The sequence below is a fragment of the Penicillium psychrosexuale genome (assembly GCF_028828465.1).
Source record: "Penicillium psychrosexuale strain IBT 29551 chromosome Unknown utg000004l, whole genome shotgun sequence".
Classification (NCBI taxonomy): Eukaryota; Fungi; Ascomycota; class Eurotiomycetes; order Eurotiales; family Aspergillaceae; genus Penicillium; species Penicillium psychrosexuale.
Window position 1 is genome coordinate 2,054,147 of NW_026643189.1, and position 19,773 is coordinate 2,073,919.

The 19,773-nt window shown below is 49.0% G+C and overlaps 8 protein-coding genes across 8 annotated transcripts; 2 read left to right on the forward strand and 6 right to left on the reverse strand.

The window, feature by feature from the left end:
• Positions 1 to 125: 125 nt before the first annotated feature.
• N7518_006591 (transcription factor domain-containing protein) lies at positions 126 to 3,378 on the reverse strand (the record flags this gene model as incomplete). Its single annotated transcript, XM_057187518.1, has 7 exons — positions 126 to 1,182; positions 1,234 to 1,773; positions 1,828 to 2,003; positions 2,057 to 2,553; positions 2,612 to 2,871; positions 2,937 to 3,070; positions 3,166 to 3,378. 7 exons carry the CDS (start codon positions 3,376 to 3,378, stop codon positions 126 to 128), a joined length of 2,877 nt encoding a protein of 958 aa, XP_057039221.1.
• Positions 3,379 to 3,757: 379 nt separating this feature from the next.
• On the reverse strand, positions 3,758 to 4,312 carry N7518_006592 (uncharacterized protein; the record flags this gene model as incomplete). Its single annotated transcript, XM_057187519.1, has 3 exons — positions 3,758 to 3,970; positions 4,084 to 4,248; positions 4,301 to 4,312. The coding sequence occupies 3 exons, from the start codon at positions 4,310 to 4,312 to the stop codon at positions 3,758 to 3,760; spliced, it is 390 nt and encodes a 129-aa protein (XP_057039222.1).
• Positions 4,313 to 5,858: 1,546 nt separating this feature from the next.
• N7518_006593 (uncharacterized protein) lies at positions 5,859 to 6,307 on the reverse strand (the record flags this gene model as incomplete). Its single annotated transcript, XM_057187520.1, has 2 exons — positions 5,859 to 6,081; positions 6,126 to 6,307. The coding sequence occupies 2 exons, from the start codon at positions 6,305 to 6,307 to the stop codon at positions 5,859 to 5,861; spliced, it is 405 nt and encodes a 134-aa protein (XP_057039223.1).
• Positions 6,308 to 6,827: 520 nt separating this feature from the next.
• On the reverse strand, positions 6,828 to 7,316 carry N7518_006594 (uncharacterized protein; the record flags this gene model as incomplete). Its single annotated transcript, XM_057187521.1, has 2 exons — positions 6,828 to 7,061; positions 7,134 to 7,316. The coding sequence occupies 2 exons, from the start codon at positions 7,314 to 7,316 to the stop codon at positions 6,828 to 6,830; spliced, it is 417 nt and encodes a 138-aa protein (XP_057039224.1).
• A 1,515-nt stretch (positions 7,317 to 8,831) lies between these two features.
• Positions 8,832 to 9,879, forward strand: N7518_006595 (DUF1932 domain-containing protein; the record flags this gene model as incomplete). The annotated part of the gene is made up of 2 exons (XM_057187522.1): positions 8,832 to 8,941; positions 9,000 to 9,879. The coding sequence occupies 2 exons, from the start codon at positions 8,832 to 8,834 to the stop codon at positions 9,877 to 9,879; spliced, it is 990 nt and encodes a 329-aa protein (XP_057039225.1).
• An 865-nt stretch (positions 9,880 to 10,744) lies between these two features.
• N7518_006596 (bZIP transcription factor) lies at positions 10,745 to 12,118 on the forward strand (the record flags this gene model as incomplete). Its single annotated transcript, XM_057187523.1, has 2 exons — positions 10,745 to 11,006; positions 11,547 to 12,118. 2 exons carry the CDS (start codon positions 10,745 to 10,747, stop codon positions 12,116 to 12,118), a joined length of 834 nt encoding a protein of 277 aa, XP_057039226.1.
• A 1,662-nt stretch (positions 12,119 to 13,780) lies between these two features.
• Positions 13,781 to 15,150, reverse strand: N7518_006597 (Eisosome component PIL1/LSP1 family protein; the record flags this gene model as incomplete). The annotated part of the gene is made up of 4 exons (XM_057187524.1): positions 13,781 to 14,385; positions 14,449 to 14,632; positions 14,700 to 14,833; positions 15,033 to 15,150. 4 exons carry the CDS (start codon positions 15,148 to 15,150, stop codon positions 13,781 to 13,783), a joined length of 1,041 nt encoding a protein of 346 aa, XP_057039227.1.
• A 2,533-nt stretch (positions 15,151 to 17,683) lies between these two features.
• Positions 17,684 to 19,099, reverse strand: N7518_006598 (NAD-dependent succinate-semialdehyde dehydrogenase; the record flags this gene model as incomplete). Its single annotated transcript, XM_057187525.1, has 1 exon — positions 17,684 to 19,099. One exon carries the CDS (start codon positions 19,097 to 19,099, stop codon positions 17,684 to 17,686), a length of 1,416 nt encoding a protein of 471 aa, XP_057039228.1.
• Positions 19,100 to 19,773: the final 674 nt, after the last annotated feature.

Below are 19,773 nucleotides of genomic sequence, written 5' to 3' on the forward strand. Positions count from 1 at the left end.
CTAGTAGCTACATCAACACTCGTGAACCCTTGCTAATGCATATACAAACAAGAGAGTAGAGAGGTTGTGTTTATAACGATAACGAGAACAACAAATCAAAATATCACACCCCGATCAATCGACCCCTAGAACAACCCCAAGAACCCATTAGGCCAGACCGGATCCGCCCCCTGATTCGGATCCTCCAGGCCTTGTTGCGGCATATAACCATACCCCAGACTTTGAGGATCGAACCCACCAGCTTGAGCCGTTTGGCCGTCAATAGCAGGCGCGCCATAGATAAACGACTCAGCCGATAGAATCGGCATGGAAGGATATGCATCGGCAGGTTGAGTGCCCGTTGGGATAGAGGGCGGACAACTGTAGTCCGTTGGGTAGAGACCTGCGAAGATATTTCCGCCGTGGGTCCAGTCGCCGGCCACAGGGTACTGGAAGAAATCGGGGATTGAGTTGGCGGTACTGCTGAAGGAGTCTGGGGAGTCGGTGGGATTGGGAGTCATGCCTGATGATCCTGGGGGTTGGGCTGCGGTTGTGGGATAGTCTTGGGATAGTTGCCAGGATGGGATTGACGGTGCGAAGGTGTTGTCATTTGCTTCTTGAAGGAATGTGGTTGAGGGTGAGTATATATTAGGTGGGTTGGCGAGATACGGGGATTGTATTTGAGTGTTGTCGCCCGGGTCTGGCATTGGGCTCATGGGGACGACGTAGCCGGAGGAATTGACTGGTGGAAGGCCTTCTAAGGTGTCGGGAATACTGCTGTCCATCGTGGTGGGGTTGGCGGTGCTTGGTGTTGGATACCGCGGAGCTGTGGTGGGGGTCATTGTTTTGCGGAGGGTTGTTGGTCGGCGGTGCTGCCTTTGGTGGTGTGGTGCTGGCTGTGTCCGAGATGTATGCCTCTTGTTTCCTGGTGGTTTATATTCTTGGTCTTCGTCGTCTGGGGCGCGGGCTCTTTTCTCGTCTTTGTCGATGGCGACTCTGGCGATGCGTTCAAGGGTCGCACTCATTCGGGCCATGAAACCGGCGTAATTATTTGATCCTTCACCTGGGGGAGTGAGAGTTGCAAAGAATGCTGAGACCATGTTGAGGGATTGAAGGTCTGCTCGCACACTTGAATTGCGAGTATCCCGCAGAATATTTGAGAATAATGTTGATGCTGCCAGGAAGACGTAGTATAATAATGACCTAAGACTTGAGTGTGAGAAATGAAGCTGATCAGAAGACTGTTGTACTTACCAGGTCCATGCGATATCTCCCCATGGCATGTTATTGACAACCTTCAGGGTATCTCGGGCAGCCTGTGCACCAATGGCTGCCGATTTTATAGCATGTGCTTTGCTGATTGACTTGACCTTCTCTGATTCCTTTCTGGCTGTTATCATGTAGTTAAGAAATATAGGTACCCGGTGAATCATGATCACAGCATTGTGATAGACGAAATGCAGACCAATAGAGGCAAAGCCAAACAGGAAGTCACGTTCAGTATGTTTTATTTTCGGCCCAGTGAGAGTTGGGGATTTGCGTTTCCATTCTTCAAGCTCTGCATATAGTTCTTTAACCGTCTTGTAGATTTCAGCGGGGGATTTTTCTAATGCCTTAACGGAGTACAATCGACTGTAAATGTGGCTCTTGATGAGCGACATCAGACAGAGCTCGCGGAAGAATGGAATGTTGCTTGCGGTTTCACCATGCTTATCGCCCTCCAGTTCTTCCGGAAGGGGGACATCGAAATCATCTTGATGCTGTGATGGGGCATTTCCAATTCTTAGGCATGTACTGGAACATTGGGTTAGTACTTGAGACGACGGCGTCTGAATGAACTTCTCTTACCTTTGGTCAATGACAAATGCAACCCAAAAAACGCGCCGTCTCTCCTCTTGCTCAGCCGGACTAAGTTCCGGTCTTGGAATATCTCGATGAAGTCCCATTCGGTGACCGGACCGCATGGCTGCAGTAATGAGCGGCAGAGCTGATTGGGTTCCCGCATTCCCCCGAAGGAAGAACGCCTTTGCAAAATTGTTAGATGCTTCCATAGGTGCCAAAGAAGGAGGAGACGTACCATGCTAAGCAAAGCCTGTATACTCAGCAGATCGGTGCGTTTCAAGGCTAATTCAGTGAAGACCGACATCGCGTTTTTGAAGTATAACTCGGATTTCTCCTTGTCTTTTTCTGACTTGGAGCTACTCGAGGATCGATATTCATATGCCAGGCAGATTACCATGTTGATGTTAGCCCAGCGCGCAGCGTCATCACAGGTTTGCTGTGTATATTGCCATTCGACCATTTTCATGAATGACGACTCAAGATAGATAGGAAACAGACGGTTGGCCGTCCGGAAGAAATCTTTGATAAGAGAGAATACCTCTGACCTCGAGGGCAAAGGTTTAAAAACCTTCGAGGCAAACAAATCCTGGAACACGTCCGGTCGCCATTGATTCCATGGATTTTCATGACGGGATTCAGGAGATATCATTCGCAAAAAGCTCACATCGCCTGCTTTGCTCTTGATCCATTCTATCCCTGTTCGCGATAGAATTGACATTGAGCACGACGTCCCTATCCGTGAGTTAGTCTGGGCGGTTTTATATCACATGGGCGGTACTGTCTATCTTACCGAAATATCGAGAATCATCTCTTTGGTCCGTCGGAAAGATGGGTGTACCTTCAATGAACCCACCCTGTGAGCGAAGAGACGCTCCGAAATTTGATTTTGGACTGGAAGCAGATGATATGTTCTGACTAGTTGGTCCATCATCATCTTCATCGGAAAGGTCGTCATGACTCATATCGCTTTCTTGCAAGATGCCTGCCGTCCTCAACAACGACTCAACCCTGACAAGGCGGTCTTTCAAAGACTTGACATATTCATCAGTACTGTGAAAGAATTAGCCATGATCGACAAAAAGCCGATCGGGACATGGCAATGGACATCGCCGTACCTTTGCTGATCATCCCGCTTCTCATGCTGGGCGGGGAAGACACATTGCGTATTACGGCGCATGCATTGCACGCAAGTCGAATTCGACCCTTCAAGCTCACACTTGGTCTTTTTGCGATGGCACATCTCACAAGCCTAGATAGACATTATATCGCCGTTAGCAATGCTGGATTCCCCCTTAACCGGAGTCCGCCGGGATAGTAGAACTCGGAACGACAAACAAGACCAACCCTCAGGTGCTGTCCTCTCCAAAGCGCAGAATCCATGGGCAATGCGTTCTGGGAAGGTGACTGCTTCATTGCCTTGGTGGCGGACGGTTGTGGATGGGAGTCATGAACGTGCGTGCCAAGACTTTTCGAAAAAGTCGCCCGAGCGGAAATGGCGAGGACTAGCGGGAGATCTTTGTTCCTTATTTCGATCTCTCCTGTTTGATGTCTACTCATAGGCAAATGTTCAGAATCTGAAGGGAAAGAGAAAATAAAAGGAGATGAATAATCAAGGACCACGGATTTCGGGACTCTCGGATTCCGTTCACTTTGTGTTCCGGCCAAATTTGTGGGATGTTCATTTTAAGGCGCTGCCAAAATAGTACTGGCCCCGACTTGTCCACAATGCGCTTTAAATGCCAAGCTTGCAGAAAATCAAATGCGATAAGACGGCATCAGCATGTTAGAGCTGCAACAAAGCAAAGCTCCAGTGCGTCTACCAGGCTCCCCCGTCGCGAAAGAGACAGCGAAACCAGTTTGAAGACGAACGCGAGCGGTTAATGCAGTTCGGACAGGTTTTGACTGTGTCCTCCATGTCGGCACGGATCGTCGGCCACTAGCCACGAGGACGGACGACACTGTTAAGGCCCGGGAAGCCAATGTGGCCGAACTCGTGGTGGGTGTTGCGGAGAAGGTCAGCTCGGAACGGGAGCTCAAGATATGGCGATATCGTTCCGTCTTCGTGGGTGTACACGATCTTTCTGTTTACTTCCGGGGATGCCCTTGGGAAGGCTCGGGTATCCCGAAAGCTCAGGCGCGTGGCAAACACCTTCACGGGGGGAGGAGCAAGAAGAAAAAGAGAGTCAGAAAAAAACGAAAACACCGCAAGAAACAGCCGTTTTTTTTTGAGCGCATCTTGCACGACAACAATTTTCTCCATACATCCTCTGCAATGACCCTATGCGACCAGAATATGGAGGCATCAACGGCCAGCACACAAAACCCAACCCAATGCCGGACTTGTAACCCGCCAGCTCGGGTAAGCTTCTGTCCGCCGATGGCAAGTCTCGCTATGTCGGCAGTGTTCTTGATAATGAAGAGGGCGACCTATGTGAAGTATCCGATTCCGACCAGGATGATATTGGAGCTATGCAAATACCTCGACGGGCATTGTGGGTGTCCTCGCAGTACACACAATATCTGGGGCCATACTCGGAAGCACGCATAGCATCACCGGGTAACACCCTGGCCATGAGGAGGCGTCCAAGCTCTGGAATGCGTACGCACAAAACATGGAGCCTCTGTGTAAGGTTCTTCATGTTCCAGCTGTCGCGAAAATGGTCGATACCATTTTAGAGTAACCTTCCGTGGCCTCGAAGAGCGACGAATGCCTGATTTGTCACAGACGTGCAGAGGAGGGATATTTGTGCGCTTGCAGCAAGAATCCTCGATACAACCAACGCTATCTACGGCAGCCCTAGCATGCAAAAGTATTGATGGCAAATATAAGCTTTATTCCTGTGGGATGCTATCGCATATGTCTATTCAAATCACGAAGAACTTATCGAAGGCAGAAAACCCCTATATTCACAATCGGTAAGCTAACTCCCAAGGCCTGGCCTGCGAATCCCCTAAGTCAGTCGTCCACAAAGCCGACTTTCATCACTGCGTGTACGAACCGAAAATAAGCGAGCAGCGGGAGAGCATGGATGTAATAGGTGGAACCACCAAGCTTGCGGATGATGCATTGGATGCAGTTTTTAGCGACATGGATGGGACAGGCCTGTCTTTAAATGGCGGTTTCGACCCTTCAGATTGGGCTTTCTGGGATCAGCCGTGTTGAGAGACCGGCCTGGGCTGAGTCCATATTCTCTGTATGTTAGTAAGGTTTGTCCGGAGCGCCCAATGATCTCCTAAACCATAGATCAAGTAGCTCCCAGCAATACTCATGAATCGGCTTTCAACTCTGAAACAGGAACTACTGAGACAGCGACCATTCAATCAAACCCACCAAACCCATGAAAGCCCATAAAGCCCATAAAGCCCATAAAGCCCATAAAGCCCGTAAAGCCCGTAAAGCCCGTAAAGCCCGTAAAGCCCGTATAAAAATTAGGGTGAAGATATTGGAACAACCACATCGGTCTATGTAGAATTTATACCTCGGCAAGTCAGGAGTGATGACATAGTTCCCATCGGGACCGGATTACGGAAGGACCGACGCGCCGTCCAATCGGACGAAATCACTCTTCGGGCCGGCCCGACACACTCTAGTACTGGGTAGTATCCTTCAGTGCCTGGCCCATCTGGCCTTTCACTATTGCCTGAGGTTGAAAAGATGAACTATTCAAAATTGTACTAGTAAAGCTCTCAGTTTCGTTTAACTTTAGTGATATGTTAAGAGATACAACTGCTCGAATAGGAGCTGTGATAGATTCAAAATAACAGAAACGGGGGCGAAGGAGAGAGAACCAATGCAAATCCCGATATCTCGAAAAGTAGGAAAGGAGCAAAGAAGCAAAGAAGTAAACGAAACTATCAACGATCTCCAGCGTCATCCAACATTCCGATCGTGACAGGAGAAAGGCAGCACGTGATTTTGAACTGTCGAAGTCGGGGTATGTAAACCCTCTCAAGAGTAAGTTCAGCGGCCTTTTCCCTTAGACGAGGACGCCTCTCCCTGTGATGAGGATGCCTTGCTCGCTCGAACCTTGTCCGTCTCATCCGTGAATTGAAGGCAGAAGCTCATAATCACCATAGCAAAATGATGCATATTGCTTTTTGCTTTCAATGACCCACAGTCCATACTCTTGCATGGTGAGAAAAGGCAGTGCAGTTCTCCTTGAAGGACTGAGCTCTCCTTGTAGGTATGCGGGGTATTCTGACGGGTACTGGGCAAGTGTCAAATAAATATCGTCTTCGTCCTGTGAGATCAGCAGGCGCCTATAAGTTCTCGTTAGCATATAAACATTCAACATCTAGCTTACCGGTCAAAAAGACACTTCCGGAAGTTCGCATCAGTCACGATCCATGTCACCATCTGTGCTGCTTCCTGCCATAGGACCTCAGGACGTGCGCTCCAGCTTCGTCGCGCCGCTTTCACTTCGATGATGGCGAAGGTTTCGCGGATATGGGAACCTTCAAGATAACCATTGGTGCAGGCAGTCATCTCTTGACCACCGAGACACACAGTGTTATGGGAGGAAGTCTATCGACAGTCCACACCGGAACGTTGATTGTAAGAGTCTTGAGGAGGTTCATCAGCGACTCATGAGCTACCTGCTCGTCAATCGTTCTGGAGAGTATGGACCATTCTGCATCCTCTACAGCTGCCAGAATTGAGGGCATGGTGAGAGACAGAAGAGAGCTGTATTATGTGACGTGCCAAGTCTTGCAAGGATAGAAGAGTGTATCAATTCAAAATAACTAAGATAGAGAGAGAGAGAAAGAAGAAGCAAGTTGCAAAGTGGGAAGCGGCGGCCTGCTTATATGGTTGACCTTTGCAATCATAACATATTAGTATAGAGGACAAACACCTAGAACTATTTGTTTGCTAGTTAGCTATCATGGGGTGTAGCTTAACCTGCTAGGCAACCCACACGTATCTTTCAACGCACCCTGTTGACTGACTTGGAGATTCACAAGCCAGGCCCTGGGAGTTTCACTGGACTAGGTTATTAGTATTATATTTATTTATTTAAGTTCATTGATGCAACCGATTTCGCAAGTGATCGGACACATCCGTACGGTCTCTCCAGCCCAACTAGCTGGCTTATATTGTAGCGAAGGAAGAGCTCCACCGGTGCTGTATCGTCGTCCTCGAAGCTCCACAGTTGAGAATACTGTAGAATCAAACTTTCTCCATCAAATGAAACTTGAATGATCCTTCCGTGCTGTTCGCCCATATAGGAGAGAACCAATAACTATAGACAGGTAGAGGCAGGGGATTAGGAAGACTTTGGCTATAATCCATGGATGCGATGTAGGTTGCTTACTGGGTGGATAGGATATTTCCGGAAGGGCCTGTGGGATGTCCGAATGAGCATCATGTTCACTATAGCTCTTACTTCATGGAGAGTGAGACACTGGTCGGCATGATTTGCGGGGACGTGTGCGATGTTTTCCATAATCGCATGTGGCATAGGGAAGTTTTCGTCACCGTCTTCTAGGAGATCCATTATGCGCCAGTATGCCCCACAGTAGTCCCCGGAAAGCCGGGGGGTCGTTCATCTTTCTTTTCGCCCTGCTTGATATTCACCATATATATTCAAATTCCTGAAAAGAATCACTGTTTACTTACTCCCGCAGTGTAAGAGACCCAAGGTCAATAAGAGAAGTGTATGGCGGCCGTCCCTTCCGGCGAGCCCGATGCTGGCGGTCCATATAGAACTGTAATTCCCGGGCATGGGTAAGCCACTCCTGCGGTCCCGCCACCGACATAAGTTCGTCATAATGATCTCTTGCCAATCTGAGAGGGTCTTGTACATTTGGACATTCTGTGAGGACATCTCTCAGAATTGAATCAAAGTCTGGGCGGTTATTCAGCTTCGGAAGGCAACCTCCTTCCTTTGGATATTTTTGGAGGACTCGCTCCAGGTAAGGCCGAAAAAAACATGGGTGAAATTGCAGATTACCGTCATCTGTTATCCCCACTTGAGATGCTTGGATTCCGAGACCTTGAAGATCGCTAGGGGAGAGAAAGATGGATTTACAGTCGTTGACTCGTCCATAGAGGGTTTGTAGGATATCGTGCCGCCTGGTTAGGGTTTGTGCATTCATCCCTACGGGGAAATGGTGAGATCATGAGAGTGGAAAGACAGAGGATGAGGAATCATCCACGTGAGATGGGTGATGTATACACAAGGCGGTCAATGCTGCCCGGGGTGTATTCTGCCACAACACTTTGGAGTCACTCTCTACCAACAGCGACCATAGGGAGGCAGAAGGATAAAACCCACAAATAGACCTCAAGAATATGGGGCGGTGATATGAAATGGTATGACTGATAGAAGGTAGTATAGAGGCTGTTCATAAAAGAAGGCCACCTAGGCAATATTCTTACCAAAACAGTTGCTGAAACTACATATCCTCATCCAGTGAATATCTTTTGCTCTCGGGCCCTCATTGACACATAGTAATCCTTCTGTAACAGTGGGGAGCAAGAAATTGGAAGCCGGATATAGTACATATGCAGTAATGATCACCGAATTCCATGACTAAAATCGACAGGATGCTTCACCATGCACCTAACTATGTTGTACGTGACCCCTAAAACCTTGTACCTTATGATTTTGTGGGTTGACAGGTGGATGTACCTGATATGTCTCAAGTATCTAGGACCTGGTCATCTTGGGATATGAATGTCAGTTGATGTAAACATTATGCCAACAGGTATCCTGATCCATTTCCCGATTTTTACTCCGTATGTGAATTAGGAATGACCCCTTTTCAGAAGGACTTCCCTACACAGGCTGAGAGGTGAAGATAAGCTTAAATCCTCCAGTCACTCTCCATGTGTATATGTACTGGGGATCGGGGCAATCACATTATACAGACTTACAACCAACCAGGTTGGAAGGCTGACAAATGAAGCAAATACACCCCCGCAGTAGAAGTCCATAAGTACTCGGTGTTTTGCTAATTTGCCTAAAAAAAGCCTACTGTCATCTAAGACCTGAAACAATTTCTTCACCATGAGACCCATTACAGTTGGAATTGTGTCGATCGGAGACATGGGCCTCGGCATGGCCAGGCTCCTAAAAGCCCACGATTACCGAGTTGTCACGGTCGCAGAAGGAAGAAGGTACGAACACCGGAGGCGAAAACCAAAGCCGAGAAACTAACGGCCGCTGTTCGGCCAGTGAACACACACTGGCACGGATCCATTCAGCCGGCATCGAGATCCTCCCCTCGGACCAAGCGCTAGTAATCCAAGCCGACTACGTATTGTCAATCGTACCTCCGCGGAACGCAGTGGCGACGGCGGGACGAATCGCAGCTGCGTGCGCACTGCCGTCGACGGGCAGTCTCCGGGAGGCGGTGGAGGACGTAGAAAACCCGCCGAAGCGGTCCAAGCTATACTACCTCGAGCTCAACGCAGTCCCCGCCCGACTGGCGTCGGAGATGGCGGCGCAATTCGACGAGCCAACCACAACGGACGGGGGCCGAGGGTGCCACTTCCTCGATGGCGGAATCATTGGTGCGCCGCCGTCCCAAAGCACGCAAGACGGGAGCTGGAAGAAACCTAGCGTGGTGCTGTCTGGATTGGTGGATCTGGCCCCTGGGTTTGCGACACTAGCCGGCGTGTTGAATATAAGGCTTGTCTCGTCTCGGATTGGCGCCGCATCCACGCTCAAACTATCCTTTGCGGCGCTGACCAAAGGTCTGACCGCGCTGTCTATCCTGTCCTTCTCCACTGCGCAGAGGGAGTCGATGTTGCCGGAGTTGCTGGCGCTGCTGGAGGAATACTCCCCACGCACTGCGGCGCTCGCCACGAATGGGGTGATTGGCATGAGTCCCAAGGCATACCGGTGGGAGGATGAAATGCGTGGGATCGGGGAGATGTTTGATGCGGAAGGCGGATGGAATGGAGTCGGAGCCGATGTTTATGGAGGGTTTGCTGAGATCTATCGGACCATTGCGGAAGATACCGTATTAGGCGAGGAAAGAGTGGAGCACCGAGTGCGAGGTATAACGATTGAGGACGCCGCCCAGATCATAGCTCAGAGGAAAGGTGCTTGAATTGTGGGAGGTAGCAACATATGTCATAGGGACGATCGAATGTTTCTAGACGACGCGGGAGGGGATTTTGGGCCCGGTTGCCAAGGTGTTGATTACCAGTCCGCGTCATCTGTGATGCGCTGAATTGAAAAGTGGACGAATGATGTTGAATATAGAATACACTTACGCACTCTGATACGATTACATACTCCCATACTGCATGTACCTGGATTCTCCATATATTCTACTCCGTACTTTGCCTCAGGTACTGGTTCCGAGGCAAGTGGAGATATCAGTCTTGTTTTTCTCCAGAAGAGCTTGATATTTCGAATCTGGAGAAGCTGGATATATATATAGATTTATATCTGATATCTTATAACTATCCCTTCTATACTCCGTAACTAACTACTGATCGATCTATACTCTGTACATCCAAAGCGGTGAATGTCCCCACGAACCACAACTCGCGATCACGACATTTCTCCATTCTATCAGATCATCGACTAGCATCGTTTTTCCTGGTCTTTCTCTTTGCCCCCCCCCTTTTTTTAAACCAACGGCCTTTTATTCCTCTTCTCATTCGTTCAGGTGGAACTCCCGCGGCATGCGACGATGAAGTGACCTTTCTTTTTCGAGATCGTGTGGCCGAGAGCTCAACCTTCCCGGTCTTTTTTCCTCTGGTCTCTGCTTTCTTTTTCTTTTTTTGGGGCCTTTTTCGTCGATATTTAATTGGCAATTCCTTTTTAGGGTGATTCTGATTTGCTTCAAAAAATATCCCGGATCTGGGGTGTCTCTAAACATCAGAAAGCCCCTCTTCTTCTTCTCCCATAACCCTAAAGGTCCAAGGGGGCTGAACTTCCTTTTTATTTCTTTTCCCTCTTCAACCATGCCGGGGGAACAACCACCTCTACCAGGCCCGGGTCCCGTCTTCGACAAACTTGAGAACTTCAATTTTTTGATGTCGCGTCACGATCCAGCAGCCAAGACCCGACAGTACTCATTTGACGCTGATACTGGGCTGGTCCCGTTTGGCAACGCGAATATGGATTATGACCAGACCGAAGGCATGGGCGGTCTATCTGTCAGTTCTTATGAGAGTATAGAAGACGATCGCAGCTCTCTCGATCTCCGAGGCTATCCCTATCATGGTACGTGTCAAGCTTTTGAGACTTTTGTTGCCCAACGTTGCATTTGTTACGCCATCGCGCCTCTGCGTCTGAGCTTTAGTTCGGGGCTTGAAATTCCAAGTCTGAAAATTGAAGTTGGATGTCTTTTTTTTCTTGCATGATTTCATCCCTGTTGGTTTTTTTTAAAAAAAGAAAAAAAGTCCTGGATAACTAGGTTGCTGAAACCTCTTCTTCCCCTACACAATCATGTTCACCAATTTCATTTCGAGGGTTTAAAAAAGAAAAAAAAGAAAAAAGGCTGCAGAGCCCAGGATGTGAGCTGTGACATGCATCTTCCATCTCCAATGGTGGAAGGAGATCACCGTCGGTGGTCCTTAAATGCACGAGCACGCAATCCCGCAATGAAATGACAACGGCCAATTGCCAGCTTACGCTGAACTGCACATCCCCTTGAGACCCTTCTTGAGCTTATATCCTTCCGGAATATGATTTACACTTCCCGATCCATGGGGCTCACTCCCTCGGGGTTATATCGACTTCGATCGCTTACTCCATCCATAGGCCCTGCCGGCGAGAAGTCCATCAACTATACTCTTCCAGAGCACATGATGCCCTACTCAGCCCATTCCATTTACCCACCAGTCCCATATGCGCCCGACGAGCTCGGCCACGCACAGGGGGCCCTCACGCCGTCCGATGTGTCCTCGTCCATCTCCCCGCCCAACGGCCAGATGGGAAACACCAAGTACAGCACCACCATCTCCGGCGATCGCATCGCCGCCGCCCTCGATCAAGAGGAGGGCGTGCGCGGTGCCGCAGAGGAAGATCGCCGTCGTCGAAATACCGCCGCCAGCGCTCGCTTCCGTCAGAAGAAGAAGCAGCGCGAGCAGATCCTCGAACGCACCGTTCGTGAAACCACCGAGAAGAACGCTTCCCTCGAGGCTCGCGTCGCACAGCTCGAGATGGAGAACCGTTGGTTGAAGAACCTCCTCACGGAGAAGCACGATGCCGGTTCTTCTCGTCTGCCTGCCCCGGCTAAGGATAGCTCGACCGTCGAGCTAAAAGGTCCTGGCGCCAATACCAGACAAAAACATATTCAGCCCAAAAAGAAGGGCGTCGGCACCGAGGAGTGATGATCCAAAATGGAAGAATGTGCTTTTTTGTTGTTTGTTTGCGTTGTTGTTCGCCGTTCTTTGTATCATCTCCTCAGCCTACTCCGTACGGTCTCCTCTACAAGGCGTCCGTACCAAATCAGCATTCTGTTTTGTTTTGTTTTTTTCGTCTACTCGCTTTGCTATGGTGTCTACACTTATCTACCCCATCTCCGTTCTGGCAGGGTAGATGAGCGCAGACAAAATGACGACGTCACGACCCTTCTCTTCTTCTCGTTTGCCCGGATCTCCCGACCGTGGCTTCTTCGACTTCTAGGGATGGTCTTTGTTTTTGCACTTCAGATCTGGCAACTTTCGTTTGATGTTTGAATCCGCTATCCTCTCTCTACGCTCGCCTTCCTGCCATCGGGCTTTATCTTTACAACTCCTGCCCAGGCTCTATACCTTCTATACATCCTCTCAACTCTTCCTATCCTCTTTCCATCAGATCGTGTGCTGCGAAGGCTTGTTTCATTTTTCTCTCTTTCCCCGGGGTTTACGGGAAAGGAGATGAGTTGGCGGTGTTGTGGTCCAGACTCGGGGAAGTCAATCCTAGTTTTTGCTTTATATGGTACTGGTTTTTTTATATTTGATATCTTTTCTCTTTTTATTGCTCTGGGACTTGCTTTTTTCCTGTTTCTTTGGTTTCCTCCGTCCTTGCTAGCTATCTGTGGACTGGAATACAATCTAAAACCCCCGGGGTTTATCTTTTGCTATACGAATTATCTCTACTCCGGAGTCCGTACTCCGTAACTACTGTTCTTCTATCGGATTCTGTACATACGTAATCGCAAAGACGCAAAAGCAATGGCGGGTGACGTGCTCCAGCTGGCGTGCTATATCAGAGCGATTGCCTCACGGAGATCCAATGCCATTGGAGAATCGGATGTGCTGTGTCGGTTTTCCGGGGTAAGGGTCTGCCCCCCCACAGCCTACAGGGCTGCACTGTTCAGGCGAACTGCACGAACAGCCACACAGACAGCACTTTTATAAATCAGCCTAGCCGTACGGAGTTATACTGGATGTAGTAATATAAATTCCTGCAAACAATCCATTAGAACACCCTTGATTACCCTGGACTATCCTAATCCTCGAAAAACAAAAAAAAAGAACCAAAACAAGCCAACATAAGATGGTATTACATCGATTAAGTAGAAACAGGGAATGGAAATAAGAAAAAAGGAACAAAACAAAGAAAAAAAAAACCAGACAATTCCCAATCGCACTTGGATCTCAGAGTGACATCTCCAAACTCCGTGGAGAAAGGAAAGGGAAATTAGACCCACGTCCGATCAAAAGCTTGGAGAGGTGGACTTCCCCCCGAAGCACGATTCATAGCCGTTGGATCACGACATTTCATGTGAAAAAAAAAGAGAAAAGGCGTCAAACGTCCCAAAGCTGCAAGACGTGATTGATGTGCGTCTGCTTCGAGAATAGCACGGAATCAATAAAACAAAAACATATATGAAAGATCAAAAGCACAAGGGATGGGGGATGGGAATTGATTTTTGACAAAAGGAACGTGGAGATGAGAACCGACCGGACAGATGAATAGATCTCATCGTGTCCATGCATCTGCCCTGGAAAATTCAGCCGTCAGATTCGTGATGGAAACAAGGTAGCAGTCTTTCTCTCGCCCATCTCTTATGCGGCAATGGACTCGCGGTCCTCTTCGCGGCCGCGCTCCTCGCCCTCAATGGTGCTCACACCATCATCGGCGTCTTCGTAGGTGGGGTGCTGGTCAGCTGGAAGCCAAGAGTCGCGATCCCCGGCCAAGGGCTGGTCCTGTGCAGACAAATCGACGCCCTCGCGGTTCTTGCTGAGGTTGGAGCGGTGGCGCTGGGAGAGGGTGCGGGAGCGCTGCGAGAGACTAGACTTGACCACGGCCTTGGAGGAGACCCAGTTAGTGAGGGCATCCTCGCAGTCCTGGATGATGGCCTTGGAGGCGTCGTAGCCGTCGTAGGCGTTGCGGGTCTCGCCAGGAGTGACGGGGGTGTCGTCGATCAGGTCGAGGAGGTGCTTGCCGTAGCCAGCGACGATGGCGACCTTCTCGCAGTGCTCGCGGAGCGCATCAAACTGGTACTGGAACGCGGCCTTGACCTTCTCGCGGGTGATGTTGGACAGCTGGGCCTCGGCGACTAGGGACTCGGCTTCGGCGCGGACAAGCTCCTGCTCCAGGACGACGATGCGAGGCGAGTTGGGGTCCTTGTACTTCAGCTTGGCGATCTCATCAGTGATCTTCTGCTTGCCTAGAGATCGAATTTAGTTAGTTAATGCTGAGGAGTTGTTCAACACTGATGAGATAATCTTACGGTCTCGGCTGGGCTGTACGGAAGCTTCGATGTTGCGGATGCTCTTAATGGTGACACGGTACTGGTCGTAGCGGTCAACGAACATATCCTCTAGCTCACCGATCTCGTAGATCAGCACGCCGAGCTTGTCCGTCACATCCGACACATCCTCATCGCATGCTTCACCCCAAATGGAGAGTTGTTGCTATGGCGACCGAGTCAGTTTCCAATTCGTTATAGCGCGGATCGCAAATTCGGGGTAATCAACATACAGCGACTTCCATGCGCTCCCGGGCGACGAGCTCCATGCTGCGCATGGCGTTCTTTTCCATCTTGACGAGCTGCGACAGCTTCTTGGCGAGCTCGGGTCCGAAGGCACCGGCGGCGTTCTTACGGAAAGCATGACCTGATTGTAGATGTTAGTTTAGTTCACTTTTCGCAGCGATCTCTCCTCTTTCTTCTACGACTGGTGGTCTCCAATTCGGCCGTCTCTCGGAGGCGGGGGAAGGTCGATAGCGGCCCAATCTTAGGCAGCCTCCAACGCGACAAACACCCTCGGAGATTTCCATCGAAGCCAATCGCAACAATATCTCAATCGCACTCACCGATTCCGCCTTTCCCTAGCCATCTCCCGGTCTTGGTTGTGGACACTGGTGGTAGTGGGCTCTCAATCTGCGAGGCGGTCGGGATGCGCGACTGGCGCATGGAATAGGTGCGATGCATCATATGGCTCGGATAGGAAAGTGAAGTATGGGAAGATGATTGTAGAGAGGTAGAGATGTAAGATTCAGGTTCCTGTAGAAAAAGAAATTAGAAAAAAGAAAGACTTTCCCGTTGCGCAGTAGTGACGTGAGCTTAAAGAGGGGAATTCTTTTTTTTTCCTTGTACGTACTTGAGCTGGATGTGACGAGAAATATAAACTGCAAACGGACAGGGGAGGTATAGTCCTTTTCAATGAAAACTGGAGAAAAGTGAGGTTCTCCTGGAAGCTCTCGGGATGTGACGTCGACTATTTCTGCCCAAGGGGAATGGACTGATCGGGGACGCTTTAGGGGCTCGGGATTGGCCAGACGAGCACGAAAACTCGACGACGCTAGGACAATAAAGAGCATTCACTGCATGAAATCAGCCTCTGCCAACTCCTTCCAGCTATTAATCGGCCGATCGCATCGCGGTGCAAATTTTTCCATTTTTTTCAAGTCTTCACGATCACCCGACGTCATTGACTTCCACCCTGATGTCATGGAGTTATGAAAAGGTTGCATTATATACGCTTATACTGCTATATGCTACAATCCGACAGTAGCTACGAGTGCCTGGATTCCCTTTTCACGGCTTTGAGATCGAGGAACTGAAACTGCATACTGTATAGAGCTATACCATTGGTGCCCCAGTTCCACTCGCTGATCGCGGAGATCGTGGAACGCCTGTTCGTGGGGAAAACCCATGTGGTCTCGGATTTTAATTCCACCCGGGCACGGTTGTACCTGGCAAGAGTAACTGATGATAATGACAGAGGTCTGATTCATGGAGCTATGGAAGTTGAGAGCTCATGAGACATTGGCTATAAATGGCTTTGGGCTTGAAGGGATGCAGTCACTAATCGGCCAAAGCGTTCATTCAAGAGCTTTGCCCGGTCATCTCCTGATGGTGAAGGTTTCTCGGTTCTTGACTTTTCTGAGGAAAATTGTTTCATCGTAGTGCCCCTGTGAGAGATGGAATCTAGAGTACCACGGGATGAAACGTAGGTGGTCTGGAAAATCTCTTGAGTTGCGTAAGGAGGAAAAGGAAACTATCCAGGTGCCGGGACAGAGAGCGTAGAGGTCATGTGACCTCGAGCAGCCCGTAACTATAAATATTAGTACATTGGTAAGTCGTGAGTATAGTGTATATCATACCAAGTGGTCGACAAAATGAGCCCTCATTTCCAGCCTCAAAAAGCTGCAATCGAGCCAGTGGCAGCAATTCCCATATCAAGGAACGAACGATAGTACGGAAATTTCCGATTATACGTTCATGTTGCCGACCTATCAAGTAAAGGGAGACCGTACCGATTTGTCTTATAGGTACAATCCTGGATATGACCCATGGGTTCATCTCGAGCATTTGAACGCTTGACTTATGCATGCAGAATAACGCAGACACACGCAGAAGCGCTCCCGGAGCCATGGCGTATTTGCTTCTCGATGAACGCAAGATCAGCACTATGATAAACGACCACGCGAGATCACTGATCGGCCAAGGGATTCGGCCTTTGGACTCTCATCTCCAACTAATCGGAGATCGAGTTTCCTTTTTTTTTGTCTGCGTCATAACCTGGGACCACTTCCTTGGAGATTTGGTGAGTGATCGCGGATATCAAAAACCCGAAGAGAAGCATATCTGCACTCTCGAAGATGTTTAAGATCTGTAGCCAACAAGCAAATCCTCGAAACAGTTCAGATTATATAACCAGCGTCATTTGTATTAGCTCTGTGGCGAGAGAGTGTAGGTTAGGGGAGGTATTTGAGGCGTATGGTTGTGGGACTAAGACGAAGACTATCAATGAGTGTGTTTTCAAGCAAGTCGTATCTGATCATCATATTCTCACCTTGAATGTCATTAAATAGATGGAGAAGATATGGTATAGAGAGGTAGAGGTTGTGGGGAGACGTGGTAGAAGAGAAAGAAGAGTGAGGGGCAAGGAAGAGCATTTTATATTGGTCAGGTAAACACGCTTCTCGTATATCGGATCTCTTCCAGCTCTATCGCAAACTGAGAAGTCAAGCTACCTTTTCTTTTGCTTAAATATCGTATATATGCACCCTGATCCATGGGTATCAGCAACGTGGGAAGCAGAGGCGACCATTAGATGGCTAACGAAACAAGAAGTAATCAACAGAAGATAGTTGCTGATGATGAAAAGCTCTAAATAGCCCCATGGAGAGGCAAAGGGACAAAGGCCTAAAAGCCACAAAGGATCACAGTTTGTCAACCAGTAGACAGCATCGATAAGGCCAAAGGATGAGGTAGGCTCATTATGCCATATAATTCTAAAGCAGAACCAAGAGAGGAGTACTTTTTGTGACCTTCATGACTTTCGAAGATAACAGAGGCATTCCTAAACCCTGTGAACTTGAAGAGGCTATTACCGTTGGCCATTGCAAGGCGACCAGATCATACAGAATGCAGTGATATTCTGCTATAGTAACTCTTACTATGAAAACAGTGAGATTGACAATCTTATGGAACAAGCTAAAAAAAAGTTATAGACACTTTAGTCATCATATTTCACGAGTTTCTTGGATTCAGGCGCCACTCGAATGAGCTTTTTGTTGATGAATTCTCCAATTCCCAATTCAGACAACTCCCTGCCAAAGCCGGAGTTCTTGACACCTCCAAATGGTAACTCGGGAACTGTCACAAAGAACGAATTGATGAAAACCATGCCCGCCTCAATCTTATTTGCCACGGCGCGGGCATGTTCGTGATTCTCGCTAATAACAGACGAACCAAGGCCGAACTTAGTTGCGTTGGCCAGTTCGATGGCAGCATCATCTGTATCTACCGAGAACACCATGGAAACTGGACCGAATAATTCCTCATAAAAAATGGGGTTCTTCGGAGTGACGTCTGTGATCATCGTAGACTCGATATAGAAGCCCGGCCGGTCAATACGATTACCCCCAAAGAGTACCGTGGCTCCGTGGCTTTTAGCTCTATCTATCTGATCCAAAAGCACCTTCATAGCACTTTCCGAGGACAGCGGAGAGACAGCAGTGCGAGGATCCATAGGGTCACCGGCCACCCGAGAGCTGAACCGATGTCTCATGCCTTCGATAAAGCGCTCTGTACGCTCCTTGCCAACCACGATAAAGCGCTTGGGCGCGGAGCAGACTTGGCCAAGACACCAGATACGTCCAGCGCAGGCCTCCGCGATTGCGAAATCTAAGTCCGCATCCTCGAGCACAATAAACGGGTCCGACCCGCCTAACTCAAGGATGACCTTTTTCAGGTTTCGTCCAGCACATTCAGCGACGATTGAACCCGCGCGCTCGCTGCCGGTAAGTGTTACACCACGCACGCGGAAGTCGTCGATGATCGTTTCAATCTGTGATATGGAGCAAAAGAGATTCGTCCACGCGCCCTCAGGCGCACCGGCATCCTCGAAGAGCTGAGAAAATGCGAGCGCGCATTGCGGCACGCGTGCCGCATGTTTCAGCAACACCACGTTTCCAGCCATCAATTGGGGCCCCGCAACACGTGCCAATTGATAATATGGGAAGTTCCATGGCTCGATGGCGAGAATGATGCCGAACGGTTCGCAAATGACTTCAGAACTAGCTCCGTGCTCGTGAATCGTGGTACTTTTCAAGAACTCCTCGGCGTTCGTTGCATAATATGTCAAGATATCAACCGAGAGTGAGACCTCGGCTAAGGCTTGGGTGTATAATTTACCCATCTCCTTGGTGACGAGTGTGGCCATGTGCTCTGATCGGTCACTCATGAGCCGCGCAGCACGGTGAAGAACCTCCGACCTTTCAGCGATAGTACGCCGTCGCCAATCGTCGGTGAAGCATTCTTGTGCTCTATCCAACGCATTGGACACCTCCTGGTCGGTAGTATCCTTATACGATTGAAAGAGTTCACCGGTTGCCGGGTTGATGGATTTGTAATGGGCTGGCTTGGACATTGTCGAATACTGACGAAACGTTCAATGTTGAGAAAAGTATAAAATGATGAACTAAGTTCCTCGACAGCTCTTTCTCCGGATATTTATACCGCAACACAGCTGTCACTCGGTATAGTAATGACCGGATTAGGGCCATCCCGCGAGTGGATATAGTTTCATCATAAAAACGTCAGCCATTCATATAACGTCATTGACTACGATAACAGAGCTCCATGAGAACTAAACGTCGCCCGGACAGAATTCGGCGTTCTATCGGATTGTTTTACAGTTTGCACTAATGTGTGGTTTTAAGCTAGTCGTATTAGATCATCATGATTTCAAGACATGGCATAAAGATCTAGAGGTTGTGTGTAGAGACGTGGTAGAGTCAGGAGCGAACAAAGCATTTTATACTGGTCAGGCGAGCTCATGGCCTTTACCAGAGCCAGGAGGGATACCAAAAGCCATGATAATAGTGATGGAAGAAAGCTGGTCTTTCAGCATTTTGCAGCAGGGTCGTAATCTATATTAATAGTTCGGTGGTGGTATTGCTTACTCAAATTGTCTCCAAATTACATATATGTCTTCATACGATTTTTGTACGTAGATTGAAGGTAAATGGTGGAGACGAATACCTGTAATTGGGCAAATCGAAAGATGCTGCCATAAGGATGGCGCCGATGGTACAGCCGAAG